This window comes from Microcaecilia unicolor, chromosome 3, assembly GCF_901765095.1.
Source record: "Microcaecilia unicolor chromosome 3, aMicUni1.1, whole genome shotgun sequence".
In the NCBI taxonomy this organism is placed as follows: Eukaryota; Metazoa; Chordata; class Amphibia; order Gymnophiona; family Siphonopidae; genus Microcaecilia; species Microcaecilia unicolor.
Window position 1 is genome coordinate 158,599,508 of NC_044033.1, and position 25,716 is coordinate 158,625,223.

General features: G+C 45.3%; 1 protein-coding gene across 1 annotated transcript in view; it reads right to left on the reverse strand.

Moving 5' to 3' along the window:
- The window catches only part of CRIM1 (cysteine rich transmembrane BMP regulator 1), an 882,829-nt gene that overhangs the window by 430,269 nt on the left and 426,844 nt on the right, over positions 1-25,716 (reverse strand). Inside the window, exon 4 of the mRNA XM_030196525.1 lies at positions 12,713-12,833. Within this exon, the coding sequence (XP_030052385.1) occupies positions 12,713-12,833 (121 nt within the window). The remainder of the gene's footprint in view (positions 1-12,712; positions 12,834-25,716) is intronic.

Sequence of the window (25,716 nt, forward strand, 5' to 3'; positions counted from 1 at the left end):
ACTAGACCACAGTGCTTAGTGCAAAAAAAGATGTGTTAAGCAAAAACTGTGTAGTGTCAATAATGTTTGAATATGTGAACAATGAAATAACATGCCAAAATACACAGTGCTGCGATATAGAAAAACATTTCAAAAATACATCACAGAAAAATATCTGAAGTAATGACAAAGTCAAAATGTACAGCCAGTGTCGGTATAAAGACAAAGCATTATACAGTGCGAGCAGTGCACAGAAATGTGGCATATAAACAAACAGTCGCTGTCACCAAAAGTGAACAAGCAGAAATTATTTACAAAACTGTGGTTACTCCGCATATTGACTTAATAGGGATCACTCCAAAAGCAATTAGTCTATTCATTATATCATCCTACGAGTGAACAAACTTATCGCTGCGCACTATGTAAAATTCCGGTTCATGCCAACAGAAATCTCTGTGACCCAAACGAAAAAGCACTTTATCCAGCTTATTTTCGAAAGTGATCGCTGGCCATTTCTCAACATAAATCGGGAGATGGCCGGCGATTTCGTAAAAGCGGCATTTTTGACAGCATTGCCGCTTTCCCGTTGCTTCGCCGGCGAAAGTTCAAGGGGGCATGTTGGTAGATTAGCGAAGGCGGGACATGGGCGGGCACGGGCGTGGCTACCAGATGGCCGGCTTTCACCGATAATGGAAAAAAAATGGCGTTAAGCAGTATTTCGCCGGCTTTACTTGGTCCTTTTATTTTCACGACCAAGCCTCAAAAAGGTGCCCCAACTGACCAAATGACCACTGGAGGGAATCAGGGATGACCTCCCCATACTCCCCCAGTGGTCACCAACCCCCTTCCAAACTAAAAAAATAAAACTAAAAACCTTTTTTGCCAGCCTGTATGCCAGCCTCAAATGCTGTACCCACCTCCATGACAGCAGAATTTGTTGTATCCTCCGACAGCCTTTCCCTGGTTGCGATGTGGCTCTCGGGTGAGTGTGACACCTTTTCTGTTAGGTGCCCTGCAGAGTCACATTACCAATGCATTGTGTTGGGTGTATGGTACTGGGCTCTACTCCCATGGTGCTTTTCCCCCGCCAACCAGGTCAGAGTGTGCCCTGTTTTGTTTCCTGTTGTAGTCCATGCGGTAGTGGCCATTTTTGTAAGCCAGTTTTAGTTCCCTTTCCTGTGTTACCCACGTTAGAGAACGTAGTTCTTACCTTCCATGGTGCTGAAAGAGGGCATTGTACACCATTGTGCCAGCTCTGACCTACTGCTAATCTTAGTACCAGGGGACTCTTTGCCAGTGGGGCACAACCTCTGATCTGCAGTTAACTGTGAGTAAACGTGCTTATTTCAAGAAAGGACTTTTTCAGAGAGATTAGTCTTCAGGTGTGAACTGGTGTGCCAAAGTTATACAGCAGCAATAAGTCCTAGAGGCTGTATGCAGGTTCCTGAAGCAATTTTAGTGGGTGCAGTACATTTGTGGGTAGTGGGTTTGGGGGGGGGGGGGTTGGGGGGGCTCAGCTCCCAAAGTAAGGGAGCTATGCACGAGGGAGCTTTTCTGAAGTCCGCCGCAGTGACCCCTAGGGTGGCTGGTTGATGTCCTGGCATGTCAGGGGGGCCAGTGCACTAAAAATGCTGGCTCCTCCCATGGCCAAATGCCTTGGATTTGGCCGGGGTTTGAGATGGCTGACATAACTTTCCATTATAGCTAAAAAATGAAGCCGGCCATCTCAAATCCCGGCCAAATCCAAGGCACTTGGCTGGCCGGAACCGTATTGTCGAAACAAAAGATGGCCGGCCATCGTTTTTGAAAATACGGGTCTGGCCAGCTGTTTGTGGCGCCGCCAAAATACATCGCCGGCCATGTATTTCGCCGGCGCGGTTCGATTATGCCCCTCTATATTGACAAAACTAATATATCAAAACATTCTAAAATCTGTTAAAAATTACATGTAATTACTCCAGTACTGGACCGTACAATTTTATATGCTTATATCTTTCCATTTATTGATTACCAAGATATTACAGATAAAATTGAGGTTTTCCATATATTTCCTATATGGATTAATGGTATTTTATCATGTTTTTTTATGAGCTTATGAATTTAAGTATTGCACATATGGTATTGTTCTCATATATTAGATAAATGAGGGATTCTGTGAGTTTAGTGTTTTATTGATTTAATTGAGGGGTTTATGATTCTAAAATGCATTCACAGCATGTCATCATTTATTTATTGGATAGTTGAGTGATTTTGTAAATTTTGTTATGTAATATATGACTATATTCATCTTCTATTCCTGGCTACTGATGCATTTATAAGTTTATCTTTAATTTTCCATTAGGAATCATATACTTTATATAGTAATGAAATAATTAGATATTATTGGAACATTTTATACATAGACTTGTTATGTTCTTAGTTTTCTAATTGTACTTTTATGTTTAATATATTCAGTTAATATTTATTTATGTGCAATATTTGGTTTTAAGCACTATGTACTTATGTAATTTAACATTTTTATGTTTTTAACGCACCCCCCCTCCTTTACAAAGTCGTGCTAGCAGCTGCCATGCAGCAATGCCGAAACACAGATAGGCTGTGTCAGCATTAGCACACCGACAGCTGCTAGCGTGGCTTTGTAAAAGGGGGAGGGGTTTAGGTTGTTGATGTCTAATGCATAATGCTTGGATTTCAGTACAAAGAATCTGTGTAATTTTACATTTATTTATTGGTAATTATTAGATGGATTCATAATCTATTGATGTTTTATGTACATATGTATTTTATAAGCACAATGACTGTATTTTTAAAGATATGCATGACTAGTTTTAGGTCTCAAGCGTTTATGCCACTTCACATTATTTCATGCAATTTTTTCATTGGCCAACATGATAGTCTATTTATTTCAGTTATTTTCTTACATAAATCTTTTAGGAATTCACTGTTTATTCCACATTTGAGATACCGCCTTTCTGTAGATACAGTCAAATGGTTTGCAAATGCTATTTTTACAGGTACTTTTCAGTCCCTAGTGTACTCACAAACTGCGCACTAACACTTTTGTCCCTGTCACAGCCCTGCCGTGACTCCTGCCCTGCACCTCGACCTACTGTCGTTCCTGCCTTGCCTCGCAGCCTGGTCCCACAGCATCTTCTGGTGCGGCAGCATCATGGGCATTCCCCTAGGTGCATGCTCGCACTGCGTGCCATCATTTCAAGGGCCAGCGGTGCTATCTCAGGAGGCGCGCCAGCAGTGATGTCATGGGCCTGGGTGCATTTTCTCCTCAGTTGTGGTCCCTCCGAGTCCTGCCTTGTTCCCATTCCAGCCTTGTCTTGCCTTGAAGTTCCATCCTTGCCTGCTTTGTCTCTGAATTTCTGCCATGCTCCAGCCCCGCCTTGTCTCTTGAGTTCCTGCCAAGCTCCAGCCCTGCCTTGCCTCTGAGCTCTAGGCCTGCCCTGTCTCTGTTCCTGCCAAGCTCCAACCCTGCCTTGTCTCCGACTTCCTGCCAAACTCCAGCCCTACCCTATCTCTGAGTTCTTGCCAAGCTCCAGCACTGCCTTGTCTTTGAGTTCCTGCCAAGCTCCAGCTCTGCTTTGTCTCAGAGTTCCTGCCAAGCTCCAGCCATGCCTTGTCTCTGAGTTCCTGCTGTTCAAGCCTGTCTTGCCTTGTCCCTTGTGTCTTGCCTAGTCTAGCCTTGCTCAGTCTTGTCTAGTCCTGCCTTGTCTTGTCCAGTTCTTGCCTTTCTTCATTCTTGCCCTGTCCTACCTAGTCCTGTCTGCCCTTGTTCTAGCCTTGCCTATGGTCCTACCTTGTTTCCCCTTGCCCAGACTCCTGCCTTGTGCCACCCAGGGGATTTGTCTGCCATAGCTTTGGCTATGATCTAAGGGCTCACCATCCTGTATCCCTGACAGATTGCGAAGGCCATGAGCTTGATGAGTCATCTGGTGTTGGTGTTCCTGTCTTAACCTTGATTTTGTCTATAATCCTTCTTCAATGTCTTGTCTCCAGTCTGGTTTGCCTCAGCCTTCTCTAGTTCTGCCTAGGACTTGGCTATTTGAATGCACTTGCTCCAGCAAGCAGTAAAGTGTTCTCCTTGTTGGAAGAACATGGATGTTGCAGATCTCCTGTCAGGAAAGGAGCATCCTTGGAGTAAGTTTGTTTGCATTCAGCCATGACTGATTATATGGCCAAGGTCCCTGAGAGCAGATGTCTTCAATCTTGTATTTCTTGTACCGTGTTTGAAGAACCAGACTACTGGGATATGGTCTATCACCCCTCTGTTTCCTATTGGGCCTGCGATTTTAAGAACGCTTCATGGTATTCTGTTAGTTCTGCTCTTGTGTTCTGTCATGAACTCAAGGAATGTGAGCCCTTCGGCTGCTACCAGAGACTGGCTAGCTCAGGTGAATCACCCAGGCTAGAACTGGAGCTTGGAAGCTGGGGTGGGGCTTGAAAGCTGAACTGGAGCTGGAAAGCCAGACCAGAGCTTGGAAGCTAGACTGGAGCTGGAAGCCGGACTGGAGTTTGGAAGTCTGACTGGATCTTGGAAGCTGGACTGGAGTATGGAAACCAGGAACAGGACTTGCTTGGCTGGAACAGGAACTTGGAGTAGGGCTGGCTTGGCTGGAACAGGAACCTGGAGCAGAGCTGGCTTGGCTGCAAAAAAAGGGTGAAGGAACAAAGTACAAACTTGGCAAGACAGACAAGGCAGAGCACAAGGCAAGGCAGAACTCAAGGCAAAGCAAGCAAGGCAAATCACAAGGCAAGGCAAACAAGGCAGAACTCAATGCAAGGCAGACAGGGCAGAACTCAAGGCAAGGCAAACAAGGCAGAACTCAAGACAAGGCAAGCAAAGCAGAGTACAAGGCTAGGCAGATAAGGCTGAACAATCTGAAGTGCAACATACATATACAAACGCTAGAACAGTCTAGAAGACCTCTGTTGCAAAGGCAAAGTTAGAATGTCCCATCGTTCCTTAAAAGAGCCCTCACTGATGATGTCATGCCCTCAGGAATGAGGCTGTAAGCACACTGAAACACCAGAGTGAGGCATGTAATGGGACGTCAGAGTGAGGCTTGAATGACTTGGGAGTGAGGTTTGGAAGCTGGAACATCAGAGCGGGGCTAGAATAATCTCTGGAACACACTTGAAAAACAAGGAAAAAGCAGTCTGGAGAAGCCAAAGAACCTGACCCCAGAGGAAGAGGTGAGTCTGGACACATGGGGCACAACCACAGTACTACTACTACTTATCATTTCTATAGCGCTACTAGATGTACGCAGCGCTGACCTGTTGTGGCCATGGGGGATGCTGAGGCCTCGGAAGGCTGATCACTGAGGGCCCAATCCCAGTCCAGCAGGGAGTATGGGTTGGAGAGCTCAGTGTTGGCACAAGCACACGCACAGTGAGTGGTGCAGATACTGCAACCACACATGGCATCTTCCGTTTCCTGGCCACTGCTGCTTCTCCCGATGAGCAGCAGCGGCTATGGAAAGCAACAAATAGTACATAAGTACATAAGTAATGCCACACTGGGAAAAGACCAAGGGTCCATCGAGCCCAGCATCCTGTCCACGACAGCGGCCAATCCCGGCCAAGGGCACCTGGCAAGCTTCCCAAACATACAAACATTCTATACTGTACATGTTATTCCCGGAATTGTGGATTTTCCCAAGTCCATTTAGTAGCGGTTTATGGACTTGTCCTTTAGGAAACTGTCTAACCCCTTTTTAAACTCTGCAAAGCTAACCGCCTTCACCACATTCTCCGGCAACGAATTCCAGAGTTTAATTACGCGTTGGGTGAAGAAAACCTTTCTCCGATTTGTTTTAAATTTATTACACTGAGCAGGGAACGAGTAAAGCCGACAGGCGCGCGGCACCCCCCCCCCCCCAGCAGGTAAAAATGCACCCGGGGGGGTGTACCTTCGCCAGGGGGAGGTGTCCGTCCTTTTGCCGGGGGTGGGGGGGGGGGTCATGCTGCACCCGGGAGGGGGGTGTCCTTTCGCTGGGGGGAGGTGTCGCGCTGCACCTGGGGAGGGGGCACATCGGCGATCCGCCCCGGATGTCAGCCACCCTAGGAACGCCACTGTACAAAACACAAATTAAAGAATCTAAAACAGCATGCAAAATAACTATAAACAGCCTTACAGTTTTCACAGCCTACTTCAGAAATGCAGCTAGCCCTTAAGATCACATGACAACTGTGTGTTGTTCTGTTTATCCCCTTTTTAAAACTTCCACATAAGGTACTGCAGTTCCCCCTCCCATACAGTACAGATACACACTCACCCCGCTAGCATCTTCTTACCTTAAATGTCATGTAAAAGAATGAATCTCCCTACTGGCCTTCGTCCTCCCTTAGGGCTCTGGAGCTACTGTTTCAGCACAGCACTTTTTGGAATTAAACTATTCACATCTGTCAGGAAAGATAAATCTGCTCTAAAGGTTCCCATATTTACCTTTCACCTAGCAAGCTTTTTGTTTGATGCTAGCAGGAACATACTGCTAAGATCAGTTTACTATAGTCTGTTTCATCTTTTTTTGTTTCAGTCTTTCTAAAGTTTCTTTCTTGATGTGAGTATCATTAATGTTTTTTCCCTTACATATACAGGGATTCAAGTGACATTTTCTCTCTTTCCTAGCTCTAGAAAGCCCTATTTACCTTTTTCTTTTTGTATTTGTCATGTGGGCCCTTATTTTAGAATGATCCCACAAGTAAATAGCAACTTTTACGCTATTTACATACGGGGATCCACATTACAACTAAATGGCAAAGGGACATACAGTGAAACCTCGGTTTTCATTGACATCGGTTTTCGTCAGTTTCGGATTTAGTTGATTTTTTCGACTAGAAATTTGTCTCGGTTTTCGTCGGTTGCCTCGGACTTCGTCGAAAAAGAAGGACGGGCTTTGGATTTCGCCGATTGTTTTCGGACAGATTATCCATGAAAACCGAGGTCTCACTGTAGTTAGCAAGAAAGGCATTACAGGAGGAAAAGCCTCGAGAAGCTCCTAGACTTACTAAATTGTCTTACAGGAGCGGGACTTCATCATCATCGGCAAAAACCTCCTTTATTATCAAAACAGCCCATAAAGTAATTTATGCAAACTTAGCTTAGGCTGCCAGGTCTCTTTTTTTTCCCTTCTCAGGCTCTCAGCACACCGTCCATGATCAACGATGGCCAGTGTTTCGAATCACTGCTTCAGGATCAAAGGCCAGAACCCTATACATTTATTGTGCATGTTTGTTAGTTTGGGTATCTCTCCCTCAGATAGTACTATTTAGTTTAAAGGGACATAGTTAGGACATTAAGAGAAACTGGTTTGGGTGGGCTTATAATATCAACATATATTCCTCATTTTACATGAGAAATACACAGTGATATGAACTGCCTGCATGAAGGGGCAAGTGTAAAGGATGAGACCAGTACCATCCCCTATCACCCCACCACCACCACCACCACGACATTACTTAGCCCCTGTGACAGATCCCTTTTTCTGACAACCTATGCCCCCCATTACACACCTCCCAGCACAGCCTCACCACCCCCACCCATCCAATCCCTCGCCCAACATCCCCAGCATGAAAACCCTCACTCAACCTCCCAGGCATAAATTAACCTTCTGATAAGCTCCCTTGCAGAACCCCTCTATTCCTCATCCCTTGAACCCATCCCCAGCCTTATTTAGGACCTTGGTGTCTAATGGTAGCAACAGTGATCCATAGTCACTCTTGCTCTTCCTGGTACCGGGTTCCAAATGGCGGCCATAAGTGCTAGGAGTAATCTTTATTGAATTAATCATACAAAAGTGTTCAGATAAATTTATCCAGACAAGGCAAACTAAAGACCAAAATGGCTCTTCGATTATACCCAACCAAAATGATGTAGTAAATGAGCTTTGAAGACCAAAATGAACCTGTCTTGTAGTAGAAGTCATTCATTACTGGCTAAAACTTATTGTCATAACTCCCTAAATTTAAGCTTGACAGCTGAAACAAAATCTGCTTTACATTGTCCTATACCAGACCAAAGACTAATGAACTGATTTGCTTGTATACTCTGTTTTATACCAATGCCCATGGTCTATGAGGAGCAGAGGGGTTAGGCCCCGGCGAATGAAAGTAAGACTACTGGCAATACAGCAGGCAGAAAATATGCTAATGTCCGGAGAAAGAATTGATCAGATACATCAGGCAATGGCACAGCCCAGAAATGAATATCACAGCAATATTGGGGATCACGGGTGCCAGCATTTGAAAATGATTGGGGGTGCCAAACACTATACATATGACTCCTCTTTGGACACAGTGAAGGAGCTGGCTCAATATTGGAGGTCATCAGTATCCAGTGGCACCCAGAGTCGGCTCCTTCGTTGGGGATAATCAATCACCTAGGATGCTGATTAGATAGATATAGTATCAAATTAATTACAGCATCCATGAGAGGGACTCACAAAGTAACTGTAGCACCATTTTAATTGCACTTACTGGATTATTTTTCTTTTTTTATATGAGCTTTCATTATTACTAATTTTTAGATTATATGATGGATCTGGAGCTACATCTAATTCTTTAGGAGCATTGACTGTTGCATTTTAGTAAACTAGAATTTTAAACCCGTACAGAGCAAACATGGAGCCGTGATGTCTGAAGGAAATAATGCCCAAATGTAGCTCTAACGTTTGGTTCATTTTAATATGATCAGGCCCTATTATGAAGCAACTTTTGCCTAAGGCACAGAATGGGGAAAAATCCTTTCAAAGAGAAAACCCTATGGCCTCAGTTTTGAAACGTTTCTGAGCCACAGAGACAGCAGAATATCAATAGATCCTCTGCTACTTTGTTTCTACTCACGTTTTCAACTGATATTTAGACTGGCTCAAGGAATATTTGGCTCTATGAAGAATTCTTCTGACATACCTCATAATTTCAAAGAACAGAGGTCTTTATGTTTATCAACCAGATTCACTTTGTAGTATATTTTCATCAGTATGTTGCCAAAGCCAATTCTGCAGAACGTTCAAAGACGGAGCAAAAAACTGCTGTATGAAAGACCAGAGCTAGCTCACACTTGCCTTCCTGACATGGATCTGTACCGGGGCTTTCTTAACCTGTCCTGGAGATTCCACAGCCAGTCAAGTATTCAGGCGATCCCTGGAGAGCAGGGTATGCAAACCTTATTCATGTTTATTCACTGTGGGCATTCTAAAAACTCAACAGGCTGTGGAGTTCCCTGCTCAGATTTGGGAAGTCCTGTGCTCCGATATGGGCCATGTTTCGGTGCACAGTTCCTGTGTCAGGGGTTTATAATGAACAAAAACAATAATATAAATCAGACATAACAGCGATAAGAAAAGAAAAAAATAAATAAATGTAACCCTTAAAGTATGTGCATAAATAATGTGAACATGCATAATAATTGTATGTTTGAAGTGAGTATGCATATTAGTAGTTTATAAAAATGATATTGGAAACGTGAACGTGCTTCTTAATAATTCTGTGAACATATTTAAAAATGTGATGTGATGATACGAAAAGCAGCTAGTAGTTATAAACCAAGGGAGTAGCCACAGGCGGGCCTGGATGGGCCCAGGCCCAGCCACTTTCCCTCCAGGCCCACCCAGCCAACGTCCGCCCAGCCCCGAGTGTCAGTAGGTGGGAGGGGGGGGGGGGGGGGTTGCGCTCCGCTGACGCCACAGTCCCCACCTGCCTACCAGGCAGCTCTATAGACGAGCCGATGATCACGACCCTCTTCTGCCACCCGGCATCCAGCCTTAAAAAAAAAACCCCGGTGTGAAACGCCTCGCTTCTTCTTGCTCTGCGCTGCTGTGAAGGCAGCAAATCCCCTCATTGCGTCGGTCGGCCCTTCCTTCACTGTGTCCCGCCCTTGCGGAAATAGGAAGTTACATCAGAGGGCGGGACACAGTGAAGGAAGGGCCGACTGACATGACGAGGGGATTTGCTGCCTTCACGGCAGCGCAGAGCACAGCAGAAGCGAGGCGTTTCACACCGGGTTTTTTTTTTAAGGCTGGAATGGTGACGGCTCTCCTTTGCTGCTCAACACTGGCATCCAGTTCATGCTTGGTTTTCACGCTGCTGCCAACCGTGAAACTGTTGAAGAACGTCTTGGTCACATTCAAGGAGGTTTCCAGCTGGTGGGAACTTGGGGATCCCTGCCAGCTCAGGTATTTAAAGTTTTAAGCTGGAGGAGATGGGATGTGGAGATTATATGTGCCCACCCAGTTTCCCCAGTGGCCCACCCAAAATCTTAGGTCTGGCTACGCCTCTGTTATAAACTAAGAGAAAATACATATTGCTTGTAGTATTTTTTAGGAAAACATCCATCAAAAGTGATTACCTAAACAGAAAACTGTCATGGTGATTATAGAGCAATCTTGAAGAGTAGGGGGTGTAAAGAAATCACAGATGTGATTGTACCAAACTCACCAATGAATTATTCTTAAATGATTCTGGGTAAAAGGCCTGATACACAAAACAGAGATACCTCCTTTATAAACAACAAATGGAATAGAAAAATTAATCTATAGAAATATAATTACTTATACTAACACTGCAAAATGAAAAAAGTATCGGCCATATTAGAATTTTTAAATTGAAGTGCCCAACAGGTATATTACTTAAAAACACAAATGTTTAAAACTTAATTATCACACCCAACTATGATATGGTGAGCAGTGCAATACCATTTCGCTCTCGTAGGAGTCACAGCTCATACAAAACTAGCCCCTAACTCTGCTAGCGATTATTAAAAACATAAACATCTCATGCTAGCTCACACCACTTGCAGGTTCATATATTAAATCAAAGTACCTGCCAAATGCTGGGCTTAAAACCCAAATTACTTTAAAAATGTGATACTATAATATAGTGAGCTGTTTATTATTCTGACTCTGTTAGCATGGATTTAAAATGCCAAGATCTCATATTTGCCGACGTTTAAAAAAAGAAGGTGCCAAAATCTCATATTTGCCGTCAGCGCTAGCAAACTCACACATTGCCATGCTGTACACATTTACTAAAAAGGATCCGAAAGTAAAACTGTATGAACTCCTCTATAATTTTCAATATTAAGTGAATTGAAAGAAAGAACACCCAGGCCACACCTTATTAGAAAAAACTTTTACATCTTATCGCTGAGACACAGCATGTATCACATAGTAGCCTGGACCTTAAATTAAAAAATTTGTGATCCTCTCATCAAACCGAAATCTGGAAAAAAGACTTACCCCACACAATACAAACTGAGCGTGGTTTCTCACTCTTCTCAGTTGGATGCAAAGCAATCCTTCATAATCCGGAAATAAAGCAAACAGTGATGACACTTTCCTACTCATCCTATATAATAATTCTCACCTCCAACGTTCTGTGCCTGGGACCGTGGCTCCCTAGGCTGGAGGTGGTCTGCTAGGCAGACACGCACTGACGTCACTGACGTCATGACAGCTGATTCCAAGGCAAGGGGAGGAGTAGGGAAACACGTCAGACGCACACAGAGGAACTTCCAGAGAAGATGAGGAAGGAACGCGAAGGGCACAACAACACTTCGGCTGACGGGGGTTTGGGTCCCCCGTCAGCACAGGTAGTACAGAACGGCGGCGGGGGGCGGTTTTCAGCGGTCCGGGGGGGGGCGACAGGTTCGCCGAAGGGGGGAGGCGAGGGGGCCGTAGCACGGGGGGGGGGGGGGGGGGAGGAATTGCCTGGCTAGGGCCCATTTCCTTGCCTTCAGAAACGGGCCTTTTTTACTAGTTATAAATAATGAAGGACCTGATGATGTCGTAATGATGTCTCCTTTAAGATGCCCAGTGTGTTCGAGAGAAAAGGTATACATATATAAAATAACTAAAGATTATTTGTGTGTGTCACAACAATAAAAAATTGGTCGCGAATGTGAGAGTCCCTATTTTTGAAGGCTCTTTGTGCTTTTTTTTGCTATTTTGGCCATTTTTGAGCTGGGCTACTCAGGGGTGTTACGGAGCCGAAGTCAGGGAGGAACTGGCAGTTATGTGGGGGTCAGCAATGTTCAAAGCTGGCACCCACATAGCTAACTTGGCAAACTTTGACTGCTTTTTAAGTGTTTTGAAGTACTGCAAAGCTGCTGCTAGAGCTTGCGGCAGCCATTTTAAGGAGGCAGCTGCACTGGGCAGAAGCAAATGGGCATCGCTCCTGCTTATTTTCCCACTAGACCACCAGAAATTGGGCAGGTAAACCTGTCACAATTCTGGGGGAGGGGGGGAGGGAGGGGGCAGTCTTGATGTACCAGGTGATGGGGGAGTTGGCGGGAGGGGGATCCTGGTGGGTATTCTTGATTTTCTTCCAGGGGGAGTGGGAGGGAGGGGGATCAGAATTGGGGGGGGAGTCAGGAGTGGAAGAAATACTTGTCAGCCAGGACCCACATATGCTCCAGAGGTCAGAAGAAGTGTTATTCGCCCCAGATATTCAATGCTGGCATCTGGACATGGCCCAGCAATAAATATCTGGGGCTACTTCTGTCCACAACAGTCAGCATCTAAAAAAATACTGACCACAGGCTAAATATCGGCCGGGGTGTCTGTGGTCTTCAAACTGCGCAGCTGAGGTCACATCAGCGAGTTTCATTTTCATCAACACTTTCAATCAGAGGAGATGGGAAGTTTGGGAACAACAGAAAACCCATTTCTCTCATGTGTGACCAGAAGGAGAGACTTTAGTGAAAGGTAAGGCTGCAACTAACCTGGTAGGAAGGGTGCAGCATCCGTCAGCAGTCAGCCTCACTTGTGTTTCATAGCTATCAGAGGGACAAACAACCTGCTGGACTGGAGGACACTCCACTGTGCTGCAATCCACACTGAACACTGAGGGAAAAGAAAATGGAGAGATTAGGGCAGCCTGTACTGTGGGAAGCACTCTCACAGTAAGACATGAAGGTAACCCAAAATAAGAACAGCCTCCTTCTTCCTATGCCTGTGTCCATAAATCTTAATTATTAAAATAGTAAACAATGCATTACCTCCTCCACCCCACCTCTGAACAGTGTTACTGTATAATCAATGGATCTAAAAACAACTTCATTTATTTAGGGGTAGATATTTTAAAAATTTTAACTAGACAGGAGAGGCTCCTGCCCAGTTAGTCGTGGTCACCCGGCTATTCAGCAGCACTTTTATCTGGATAGGAGACAAATCTATAAAAGTCACCGAAGTTTTAACCGCCAATTTATGAATGATGTGAGCGTATTCTATAAAGACAATAATGTGTGTAATTTCTGTTATAGAATTCTAGCATAAGTCAGTATTAACATGCTTACCTAGATGCACCCACTCATATCATTTGAGTGGAGCAGTAGCCTAGTGGTTAGTGCCATAGACTTTGATCGTGATGAAATGGGATCGATTCTCACTACAGCTCCTTGTGAATCTGGGCAAGTCATTGCCCCAGGTACAAATAAGTACTTGTATATACTATGTAAACTGCTTCTGAATGTAGTTGCAAAAACCACAGAAAGACAGTATATCAAGTCCCAATTCCCTTCTCTACTAGCTCTACAGCAGGTGTAAATGTTGGCCCTTACGCACATAACTTACCATATTCTATAAGTAAGTGGTAGACACACCCATGCTCCTCCCCCTTGCATTTATATGCCAAAGCAGTTGCAAGCTAAAATTATAGTGAGCAGCAGGCACTTACGTGCTAAACTGTAGTGCTGGTATTGTATAACTTACTCAGGGCTCACTTTTGTCTCACAGCTTTTTAACATATATATGAGTCATCTTGGAGGGTATTTACAATCTTTAAATATTTTCTCTTTATCTTATGCGGATGACATTTTTGTTCTATGTCCAATACAGAAAACTTTAAACAGTACTTTTGTTAAAACAATATATAGCACTAATAGAGGAATGAGCAACTATAAACTATCTTAAAATTAATACTTAGAAAACCAAACTAGTATGGCTTGGGGATTATTCAAAAGTTGCTTCTGAAAAAGTATCTCTTTCCTCTGGAGCATCTTTAAAAATTGATTCAACATCTAAAGTATTAGGAATAATATTAGGTTCACATCTTATGTACAAAACCAGATAAGTGCTTAAGTAAAAAGGTTTTTCTTTCATTTACATAAGCTTAGAGTTATAAAATCATATTTGTGTCCATTGGGATTCCAGAAAATTACACAAGCAATTTTTGATTCCTTTACTGGACTATTGTAATTCTCTATATCTTACAGTGAATAATCAGAAACTGTCAATTGCAGCTTTTGAAAAACGCTGCTGCTTGGTTGCTTTGTGGGTTAGGTAAATTTAGTAAAGTAAGCCCTCTTTTAAAACAACTATACTGGCTAAAATTAGAGAATGTGAATCCAATTCAAAATAGCTTGCCAAGTTCATAAACGTGTTTAGGGAATGAACTCAGATACGGTGATAAAATTATTACCATCTCTGGGATTGAGAGGACATTTAAGAAGTACCAAGAATTTAACACTTGATATTCCTTCAATGAAGGGGATAAATTTGAAGTCGATTTGGGAATGAACTGTCTCTTTTCAGGATCCAAAATTTGGAATAACATACTGTTTTCAATGTGGAAAATATCTAATTATTTTCTGTTTCGAAAAAGCCTTAAAAACTCATTTGTTTGTGCTGTAAGTACTATGTTATAAAATTTAAGGGAATAATGTAGATCATATCTGATTGAGATATAATCTTTTGCTATAAACCACCTTGTTTACTAAGCCGTGCTATAGGTGCGCTAGAATTTTTAGCGTGCTCTAAAAATTAGCACACACTAATGCTACTGACACCCGTATATTCCTATGGGTGTCTCTAGCATTAGCACATGCTAAAAATGCTAGCACACCTTAGTAAAAAGGGCCCTAAAGGTGGTATAGAAATACTGAAATAGAATTGTATAGTCTAGTCGTCAGTATTTACACATCCCTTGTGCTCGTAAATGTATAGAATGCTAGCACACGTGTACATATACACTTAGCTGGAAAAGTGCCAGCAGGGTGTCTAAATATTGTTCTGCAATGGCATGTCTAACTTACCTAGCGCATATTTGCAAAGGGGCATACACATACAGTGGGGGAAATAAGTATTTGATCCCTTGCTGATTTTGTAAGTTTGCCCACTGACAAAGACATGAGCAGCCCATAATTGAAGGGTAGGTTATTGGTAACAGTGAGAGATAGCACATCACAAATTAAATCCGGAAAATCACATTGTGGAAAGTATATGAATTTATTTGCATTCTGCAGAGGGAAATAAGTATTTGATCCCCCACCAACCAGTAAGAGATCTGGCCCCTACAGACCAGGTAGATGCTCCAAATCAACTCGTTACCTGCATGACAGACAGCTGTCGGCAATGGTCACCTGTATGAAAGACACCTGTCCACAGACTCAGTGAATCAGTCAGACTCTAACCTCTACAAAATGGCCAAGAGCAAGGAGCTGTCTAAGGATGTCAGGGACAAGATCATACACCTGCACAAGGCTGGAATGGGCTACAAAACCATCAGTAAGACGCTGGGCGAGAAGGAGACAACTGTTGGTGCCATAGTAAGAAAATGGAAGAAGTACAAAATGACTGTCAATCGACAAAGATCTGGGGCTCCACGCAAAATCTCACCTCGTGGGGTATCCTTGATCATGAGGAAGGTTAGAAATCAGCCTACAACTACAAGGGGGGAACTTGTCAATGATCTCAAGGCAGCTGGGACCACTGTCACCACGAAAACCATTGGTAACACATTACGACATAACGGATTGCAATCCTGCAGTGCCCGCAAGGTCCCCCTGCTCCGGAAGGCACATGTGACGGCCCGTCTGAAGTTTGCCAGTGAACACCTGGATGATGCCGAGAGTGATTGGGAGAAGGTGCTGTGGTCAGATGAGACAAAAATTGAGCTCTTTGGCATGAACTCAACTCGCCGTGTTTGGAGGAAGAGAAATGCTGCCTATGACCCAAAGAACACCGTCCCCACTGTCAAGCATGGAGGTGGAAATGTTATGTTTTGGGGGTGTTTCTCTGCTAAGGGCACAGGACTACTTCACCGCATCAATGGGAGAATGGATGGGGCCATGTACCGTACAATTCTGAGTGACAACCTCCTTCCCTCCGCCAGGGCCTTAAAAATGGGTCGTGGCTGGGTCTTCCAGCACGACAATGACCCAAAACATACAGCCAAGGCAACAAAGGAGTGGCTCAGGAAGAAGCACATTAGGGTCATGGAGTGGCCTAGCCAGTCACCAGACCTTAATCCCATTGAAAACTTATGGAGGGAGCTGAAGCTGCGAGTTGCCAAGCGACAGCCCAGAACTCTTAATGATTTAGAGATGATCTGCAAAGAGGAGTGGACCAAAATTCCTCCTGACATGTGTGCAAACCTCATCATCAACTACAGAAGACGTCTGACCGCTGTGCTTGCCAACAAGGGTTTTGCCACCAAGTATTAGGTCTTGTTTGCCAGAGGGATCAAATACTTATTTCCCTCTGCAGAATGCAAATAAATTCATATACTTTCCACAATGTGATTTTCCGGATTTAATTTGTGATGTGCTATCTCTCACTGTTACCAATAACCTACCCTTCAATTATGGGCTGCTCATGTCTTTGTCAGTGGGCAAACTTACAAAATCAGCAAGGGATCAAATACTTATTTCCCCCACTGTAGAAGCATGGGTAGAAAATGAGCGGGGCTCCCAATTGTGTATGTAATTTACAGAAAACTGTAAGTTACACATGTTCTAGTTGCATTTAGGCCAGGGGCGTAGCCAGATTTTGGTGGGACAGGGCTCCAGAGCCTGAGGTGAGAGGGCACATTTTAGCCCCCCCCCTGGCACCGCCGCCCCCCCCCCCGCCATTGCTGACCCCCCTCCGCCACCACCAACTTTGACCCCCCCCCTGCCGACGACCCTCTTGAACCCCCCCTCCCGCCGCCAACCCGCAGTCGCCTACCTTTGCTGGCGGGGGATCCCAACCCCCGCCAGCCGAGGTCCTCTTCTTCCTTCGTTCTGTTTCTGTGAGGACGTCAGACTCAGAAACAGAACAAAGGAAGAAGAGGACCTCGGCTGGCGGGGGTTGGGGACCTCGGCTGGCGGGGGTTGGGGACCCCGCCAGCAAAGGTAGGCGACGGCGGGTTGGCGGCAAGAGGGTTGGGTCAAGAGGGTCATCGGCAGGGGGGTCGAGGGCCAAATCTACGGGGCCCAGGCCCCTGTGGCCCCACGTAGCTACGCCACTGATTTAGGCACTTGTACTTACATGAGCTCTATAGATGGTGTTACTGTGGGTGCCTAAATATTAGGAATGTCAGTATCAGGTTACACCAGCATTCTATAACAGAATCTGAGCGCCAGTTGCTATTATAGCATAGAGGGACACTTTCAAAAGAACATTCAAGTCAGAATTGGGACTTCCTGTTTGAGAGAAGGACATTCTTGCACTGAAAATGTCCATAATGAACAGCTATTCTCTAAAATGAAATGTCCAAAATATGAACACCAAAAAAACAGGCACAAAACACCTGTCTGACATCATTTGTACAAAAATGGCCACAAACATGTACTTGCAGATCAGAGGGGCAGCCTAGTGGTCTGTGCAGTGGAATTTAAACAACAGCACCCAGGTACAAATCCCACCTTAATTCCTTTATATGCTACTGTGAGCCCTCCAGGAAAGATTTGCATCCAGTTGCAGCAAAATGAAGAATATGAACAACAACAGGGAAGACTGGGCTTAGTGAAACTGATGAGCATGCACAAAGTAGCAATACCACCCATGTCAAAGAAAATACTTTTGGGCATCTGTCAGTGAGTGTCCACCTACCCTGCACACAAATGTAGTGGTGACCTCGACAGCTGATGTGACATACCCTAATGGGCTGTTGATTGCGGCAAAGTGAGGGAAAGTTCCGGGTTGAGTTATGAATTATCAGTAGCAAAGTGATGCGGCTGTGTCCACAGCTGTTTAGCCCTTGAGAGATTAGACCACTACCAGAAGTGGAGGAGCAAGTACAGGAGGAGAAACCACTGCTTCAAGTACAACAGCGGCACATTGCAGCTCATAAAAATAATTCCGTAGAAATCCCGGTGAAGGTGAACTGGGCCGATTTAAGTGAAACAGCGGTTGACCATTGAAAGGCTCTCCTGAGCAAGCATCAACAAGTATTTTTCAAACCATGAACCGACATAGGGTACACAGAGGTGGTGAAATATACTATAAACACCGGCAATCATGAACCTATAAAACAGAGACATCAGAGGGTATCCCAGCGAATTTATGATGAATATAAAAGGCATATAGCTGATCTGGTAAAGCAGGGAATTCTTCGTGACAGCGACAGCCCATGGTCATTGCCTGCGGTAATTATAAGGAAAAAAAGATGGCAGAATACCTTTCTGCTGCGATTATCACAAATTAAACCAGGTCATCATCAAAGATGCATATCTGTTGCCATGGACTGAGGAATCCCTGGACACTATTAGCAGAGCTAAGTAGTTCTCATCCCTGGGCCTGACCATTGGGTACTTTCAAGTTGCAATGGAAGCACAGGATGCCAAGAAGACAGCAGTTGCAACCCCATTTGGGTTATCTGAATGGTTGCAAATGCCATTTGAGCTGTGTAATACCCTGGCAACCTTCTCCTGTTTAATGCAGATAGTTCTGAATGAGTACATTATGGACTAGAGAATGACACGGGGATGGGGATGAGACGGGGACAGAGCTTGCGGGGACGGGGCGTGGACAGATCCCACGGGGATGGGAACAGGGCCTACAGGGATGGGGACAAACTTTGTCCCTGTGTGATTTTGTACTTTGAAGCCTGTTAATGAACTGGAATGTTATTTATATTTGAGTGATGCAGGAAGAACTGTGGAAGACAGGAGTGCTAGACTGAATCCTGAGATTGTTGATGACTTCTTATTCATCCATAGATTAAAAAATCATAACAGTGCTTCATAGGGCATATTTCTCCCCCGCTAGGGCATACAGAACGGGTTGTATTTTGTACCCCTCAACATTTTAACAGGGTGGATTAGGATTCCTTGGGGTAGTATAAATTAACTATTTTGGGGTTGGAAGGGTAGAGGGTGGTGGTGAGGAAGGTTATTATAGATGCTCGCTGTTATTATTGTTTTCTATTTGTAATTTATACACAGCACATTGTTCCTTTTTACGCTTGAATAAAAAGATTTAAATATAAAATCATAATTGTTCGAGGCTTCTGCAGATGAGAACAGAGCCCATGGGGACGGGGCGGAGACAGGGCCTGCGGGGATGGGGAAGAGATGGAGACAGAACCCATGAGGATGGAGTGGGAACGGAGACAGAATCCACGGGGACGGGGCAGGGACAGAGCCAAAATTTGTCCCCATGTCATTCTCTATTATGGACATACTCCTGCTCTATCTCAACCACATTATCATCTTCTCAGTGGATTTTCCTTCTCATCTAGAAAGGTTAGATCTAGTTTTCACTCACCTACACAAGTACAGCCTAAAGATAAAATCCTCCAAATGCTCTTTGTTAAATAGAGAGTCAATTACTGGAACATGTGGGGGGGTATAATCGAAAGGGGCGCCCAAGTTTTCCAGAGGACGTCCTCGCAGGACGTCCCGGCGAAGGAGCTGGGAAACCCGTATTATCGAAACAAGATGGGCGTTCAATACGGTCGGGGGCATCCAAATCGCGAAATTTAGGTCGACCTTAGAGAAGGTCGTCCTTAGAGATGGTCGTCCCCGATTTTCGGCAATAATGGAAACTGAGAACGACCATCTCAGAAACGACCAAATCCAAGCCCTTTGTTCGTGTGAGGAGCCAGCATTCGTAGTGCACTGGTCCCACTGACACGCCAGGATACCAACTGGGCACCCTAGGGACTTCACAAATTGCTCCCAGGTGCATAGCTCTAAGGGGTGAAGGGAGGCACCTACATGTGGGTACAGTGGGTTTCTGGTGGGTTTTGAAGGGCTCACATTTATCACCACAAGTGTAACAGGTAGGGGGGTGAGCTGTAGTGGGGGGGGGGGGGGGGTGAGCTTGGGTCCTCCTGCCTGAAGTGCACTGCACCCACTAAAATTGCTCTAGGGACCTGCATACTGCTGTCATGGAGCTGGGTATGACATTTCAGGCTGGAATAGAAGCTGGCAAAAAATATTTAAAAAGGTCTTTTTTTTAGGGTGGGAGGGGGTTGGTGACCACTGGGGGAGTAAGTGGAGGTCATCCCTGATTCCCTCCGGTGGTCATCTGGTCAGTTTGGGCACATTTTTGAGGCTTGGTCATAAGAATAAATGGACCAAGTAAAGTCGCTCAAGTGCTCGGTCAGGGACGCCCTTCTTTTTTCCATTATCGGTCGAGGACGCTCATGTGTTAGGCACGCCCCAGTCCGGCCTTCGCTACACTTCTGACATGCCCCCTGAACTTTGGTCATCCCTGCGACGGAAAGCAGTTGAGGACGCCCAAAATCGGCTTTCGATTATGCCGATTTGGGCGACCCTGGGAGAAGGACGCCCATCTCCCGATTTGTGTCGAAAGATGGGCTCCCTTCTCTTTCGAAAATAAGCCTGATGGTGTCAGAGTATGGAATAGCAACAGACAAAGAGAAGACAAAAGTTTTAGAAGATTGGCCAATGCCCTCCAATGTTGCAGACATCTGTAAATTTATTGGTTTTATGAGTTATTACTGCCGATTTGTTCCAAACTTAGCCCAAATCACAAAGCCACTGCATCAACTAATAGGTAGCCCATAGACAAACCAGAAAAAGAAGTCATATCTCATGGCCCTGGGCCATGCTCCCCATCCACATCTCGACTTACCTTAACACTGCCTTCTGCACAGTGGAGCATCCGCTTTCCCTGCTGATGATCCTGAGTGCACATGCGCAAGCCAGTGGCACCCCTGATGTTTTTAAAATCCAGATACTTTAACCGTCGTTACCACATCCTCTAGCAGTGAGTTTCAGAGTTTAAATATTTTTGCGTGAAAAAATATTTCCTCCTATTTGTTTTAAAAGTATTTCCATGTAATTTAATTGTGTCCCCTAGTATCTGTACTTTTTGAAAAAGAGTGAAAAATCAATTTATTTTTATCCGTTCTACACCACTCAGGATTTTACAGACCTCAATCATATCCCCCTTCAGCCGTCTCATTTCCAAGCTGAAGAGCCCTAAACTCTTCAGCATTTTTTCATATAGGAGGAGTTCCATCCCCTTTATCATTTTGGTTGCTCTTTTTTGAACCTTTTCTAAGTTCGCTATATCTTTTTTGAGATAACGTGACCAGAATTGAACACAATACTCAAGGTGAGGTCGCACCACAGAGCGATTCAGAGGCATTATAATATTCTTGGTCTTATTTTGCATCCCTTTCCTAATAATTCCTAGCATCTTGTTGGTTTTTTTGGCCACCGCTGCACACTGGGAAGAAGATTTTAGCATATTGTCTACAATGACACCTAGATCTTTTTTTGAGTTCTGACTCCTAAGGTGGACTCCAGCATCAAGTAACTGTGATTCAGCTATTTTTCTCAATGTGATGTCAGGCCCTCCGACCCATTTAGGATGTCAGGGCCCTGTTTACTTTACCTTCACAACTGCTGCTTCCTGGTCAGTGTTGGTGCAGCCCACCTTGGCATTCCTGTCTTCAGCTCCGTCTCATCTTGTCTCCAGCTCCAAGCCCCGTCTTGTCTCCAGCTCCAAGTTCTGCCTTGCCTCCTGCTACTAGCCCTGACTTGTCTCCAGCTCCAAGCCCTGCCCTGTTTCCAGTTCTAATCCCTGCCTTTTCTCTAGCCTTGCCTGCCCCATCTCCAGTTCCTACCTTGCTTTGTCTTCAGTCCAACTGTGGTGTTCCTGTTTCCAGACCAGTCTTGCTGCTCATGTCTCCTGCCAAGCTTTGGTATTCCTGTCTCCAGCCCAGCCTTGGTGTTCTTGTCCCCAGTCCTGCCTCTGCAATCTTGTGCCTTGCCCAGATCCCAGTTCTGCTGGGCCTGACCCCAAGGGCTCTTTTCAGAGCCACTCTAGGTCCTGGTTCTGTCAGGCCTGTCCCCAAGAGCTCTTGTAAGGGCTACTTCAGGTCCCGGTTCTGCACTCAAGGGCCATTTTCAGGGCCATCTGCTAGACTACTCTACTCTAGAGTGACTTGTTTGCCATCTGTCTGGGTCCTCCTGACCTCCGGGTTGGGAACCCAGTGACGGTCCTGACCTGTGACACCATATATCTGGATGGCAATTGTCAAACTGCCTTTGAGATATTGAAGACATTATCAACACTGTTCTGATATATCCAGACTTCACCCAGCCATTTGTAGTAACAACTGATGCAAGCAATATCGGCTTAGGTGCTGTACTTAGTCAACTGCAGAATGGTGAGGACTGAGTATTTATTTTATTTTATTTTTTGTTACATTTGTACCCCGCGCTTTCCCACTCATGGCAGGCTCAATGCGGCTTACATGGGGCAATGGAGGATTAAGTGACTTGCCCAGAGTCACAAGGAGCTGCCTGTGCCTGAAGTGGGAATTGAACTCAGTTCCTCAGTTCCCCAGGACCAAACTCCACCACCCTAACCACTAGGCCACTCCTCCTAGTGTAATAGGATACACTAGCCGAGGGCCACGAGGATCTGAATGCAAAGACAAGAATTACAGCCCTTTTAAATTAGAGTTGTTGATACTAAAATAGGCTATAACAGATATATTCCAAGTGTATCTGTTGTATAAAAAATGTTATTGTTCAAACGGACCACAACCCCTTACAATACATAGACACTGTGAACATTTCTACTCTGGTCCAAAGATGGCTCGCTCAGTTTGTGGTTACCAATTCGAGATCCAATACAAACCTGACAGAACCAACCAGAATGCAGATATTCTGTTTAGACTGCCAAAAGTATTAGAGCCTGAGGAGGAGGAAGATAACAAACCTGATTTCCTAACATTGTCCAGTTATACTTGAGGAAACTGTGAGAGCTAACATTAAACACGGAATCCAAAAGAAACTCAGATCTAGAAAGTCTTTTCCTAGACTTTTCAGACATCAAAAAGCTGCAAAGGCAAGATCCAACCTTGAAGCCTGTGATCACTCATCTCAACCGTTAGAGCTATCCTCAAGCGCTAAAGAAGTCAAGAAATATCTCAAGCGCTAAAAAAATCAAGAAATTATGGCATTCTGGCTTCAGCTAGAAAGACGAATGTTATACAAAGGTACATTATCTGGATAGTACAGGGCAGCATAAATATGGCCATTTTCAGGCTAATGCCAGTGCTGACCGTATTATAATCCTGCTACTCAGCACTATCTGGACACAAATGCTGAATATCCAGATTTAATTCAGCCACAGCAGCTGACTGAATAATCGGCCTGAGGTTTTCCTCTAAAAATAACACTCTAGAGTTCCTGTCCACAGTTAGTTGTGTTCGAACAGCCACAGAAATTTCCCATCTACTAAACTACATGCACTCCAAAGAAAGTGACAGAAAGGAATAATGCAGATGGAGGATAATGGATTTTGATGCAAGTGGTTTACATTTATTATATTCAGGCAGTTTTCTCGGTCCCTAATGAACTCACAATCTAAGTTTTGTACCTGGGACAATGGAAGGTTAAGTGACTTCCCAAAGTCACATGGAGCTGTAGGCAGCCCACTACACTAACCACTAGGCTACTCCTCTACTTACAATAATGAGGCTATTAAAAATTGTGAAAGATTATGGCGGCAATTCTATAAGTGGGCGCTTCCTTTTAGGCACCTTGATACTGCGCGATAGAAGCCTATTCCAAGACAGTACCTGGGTGCACAGATTCTGTTTGACAATACTAGCATGACCTTGTATCAGCGTGCCAAACATCTGGACACCTGCAGTTACATAAGCCACCGTAGAGCAGGTGTAACTGTGGGTGCTTAAATGCAGCAAGGCTGTGCATACATTACCGTATTCTGTAAGTGTGACACAGAAGTGGCAGCACCACCCATGCCCCTCTTATGTTCCACCCATGTGAACATCCCTATTGCGTTCACATGCTCTGCCACTGACATGCCTCCCTACCAAATAGCACTCGTCGATTTGCTTCCACTTTCGTGCCTGTTTTCTGTGCAATTCATGTGCAAATGGTGCGTAACTCTGAGGGCTCTGTTATATAATTGCACTTCACCTGACTTGAATCTCCGCAAATATTTTATATGACGGCTTCATCTAATGTAGTAAGCTATGGAGGGATAGTAGCCTTCCTGCAGCATTTCTAATTGCACTTCATTCCCATAATACAGGCGCCATCTCTCTATATAAAACGCACCTCCAACGTTCTATGAAGCCTCTTTTAGCCAAAAGTGAAGGGGGTGAGATCGCATTGTGTCTGCCCCGCCCACGCGTCAAACGTGATGACGTCGAGGGCAGAGCAATGACACTCAACCAATCGCATCGCTCGGCAGCGAAGCGTCAGGGAAGGAGGCGGCGCTCTCGACGTCTAGCCTTCCCTTCGCTGTGTTCCGCCTTCTTCTGACGTCAAGGATGACGTCAAAAGAAGGCGGAACACAGCGAAGGGAAACCTAGACGTCGGGAGCGCCGCCTCCTTCCCTGACGCTTCGCTGCCGGAACCGCCACGGAGGTAAATTTTAAAAGAAGAAAAAAAAACAAAAACGGATGCATGGATGCAAAGGGGGGGAGAAGAAGAGGGCGGGACAGGCTGGGACATGGGAGAGAGAGGAGCATGGATGCGAGGGGGGGGTCATGGAAGGGAGAGAGGGGACTTGCTGGAAAAGGATGAATGGAGGGGGCAGGGGACAGAGGAGCATGGATTGCAGGGCAGGCCTCAGGCAGAGAGGGGAAATGCTGGATAGGGATGAATGGAGGGGGCAGGTGACAGAGTAACATGGATGGCCATGGATTGGGAGGGCAGGGCTCAGGGAAAGGGGAATTGCTGGATAGGGATGAATGAAGGGGACAGATGGGCATGGATGGATATGGATTGCAGGACAGGCCTCAGGCAGAGAGGGGAAATGCTGGAAAGGGATGAATGGAGGGGGCAGGGGACAGAGGAGCATGGATTGCAGGGCAGGCCTCAGGCAGAGAGGGGAAATGCTGGATAGGGATGAATGGAGGGGGCAGGTGACAGAGTAACATGGATGGCCATGGATTGGGACGGCAGGGCTCAGGGAAAGGGGAATTGCTGGATAGGGATGAATGGAGGGGACAGATGGGCATGGATGGATATGGATTGCAGGACAGGCCTCAGGCAGAGAGGGGAAATGCTGGAAAGGGATGAATGGAGGGGGCAGGGAACACAGTAACATGGATGGCCATGGATTGGGAGGGCAGGGCTCAGGGAAAGGGGAATTGCTGGATAGGGATGAATGAAGGGGACAGATGGGCATGGATGGATATGGATTGCAGGACAGGCCTCAGCCAGAGAGGGGAAATGCTGGAAAGGGATGAATGGAGGGGGCAGGGGACAGAGGAGCATGGATTGCAGGGCAGGCCTCAGGCAGAGAGGGGAAATGCTGGATAGGGATGAATGGAGGGGGCAGGGGACAGAGGAGCATGGATGGCCACACACACACACTCTCTATCACACTGTGTCTCACATACACACTTGCACACACTCTCATTCTCACACCCAGACTCACTCTCTCTCACACACTCACACTTTCACTCTGACTCTCAAACAGTCACTCTCACATACACTCTCCCAAACATACACACTCTGAGGAAAACCTTGCTAGCGCCCGTTTCATTTGTCTCAGAAAC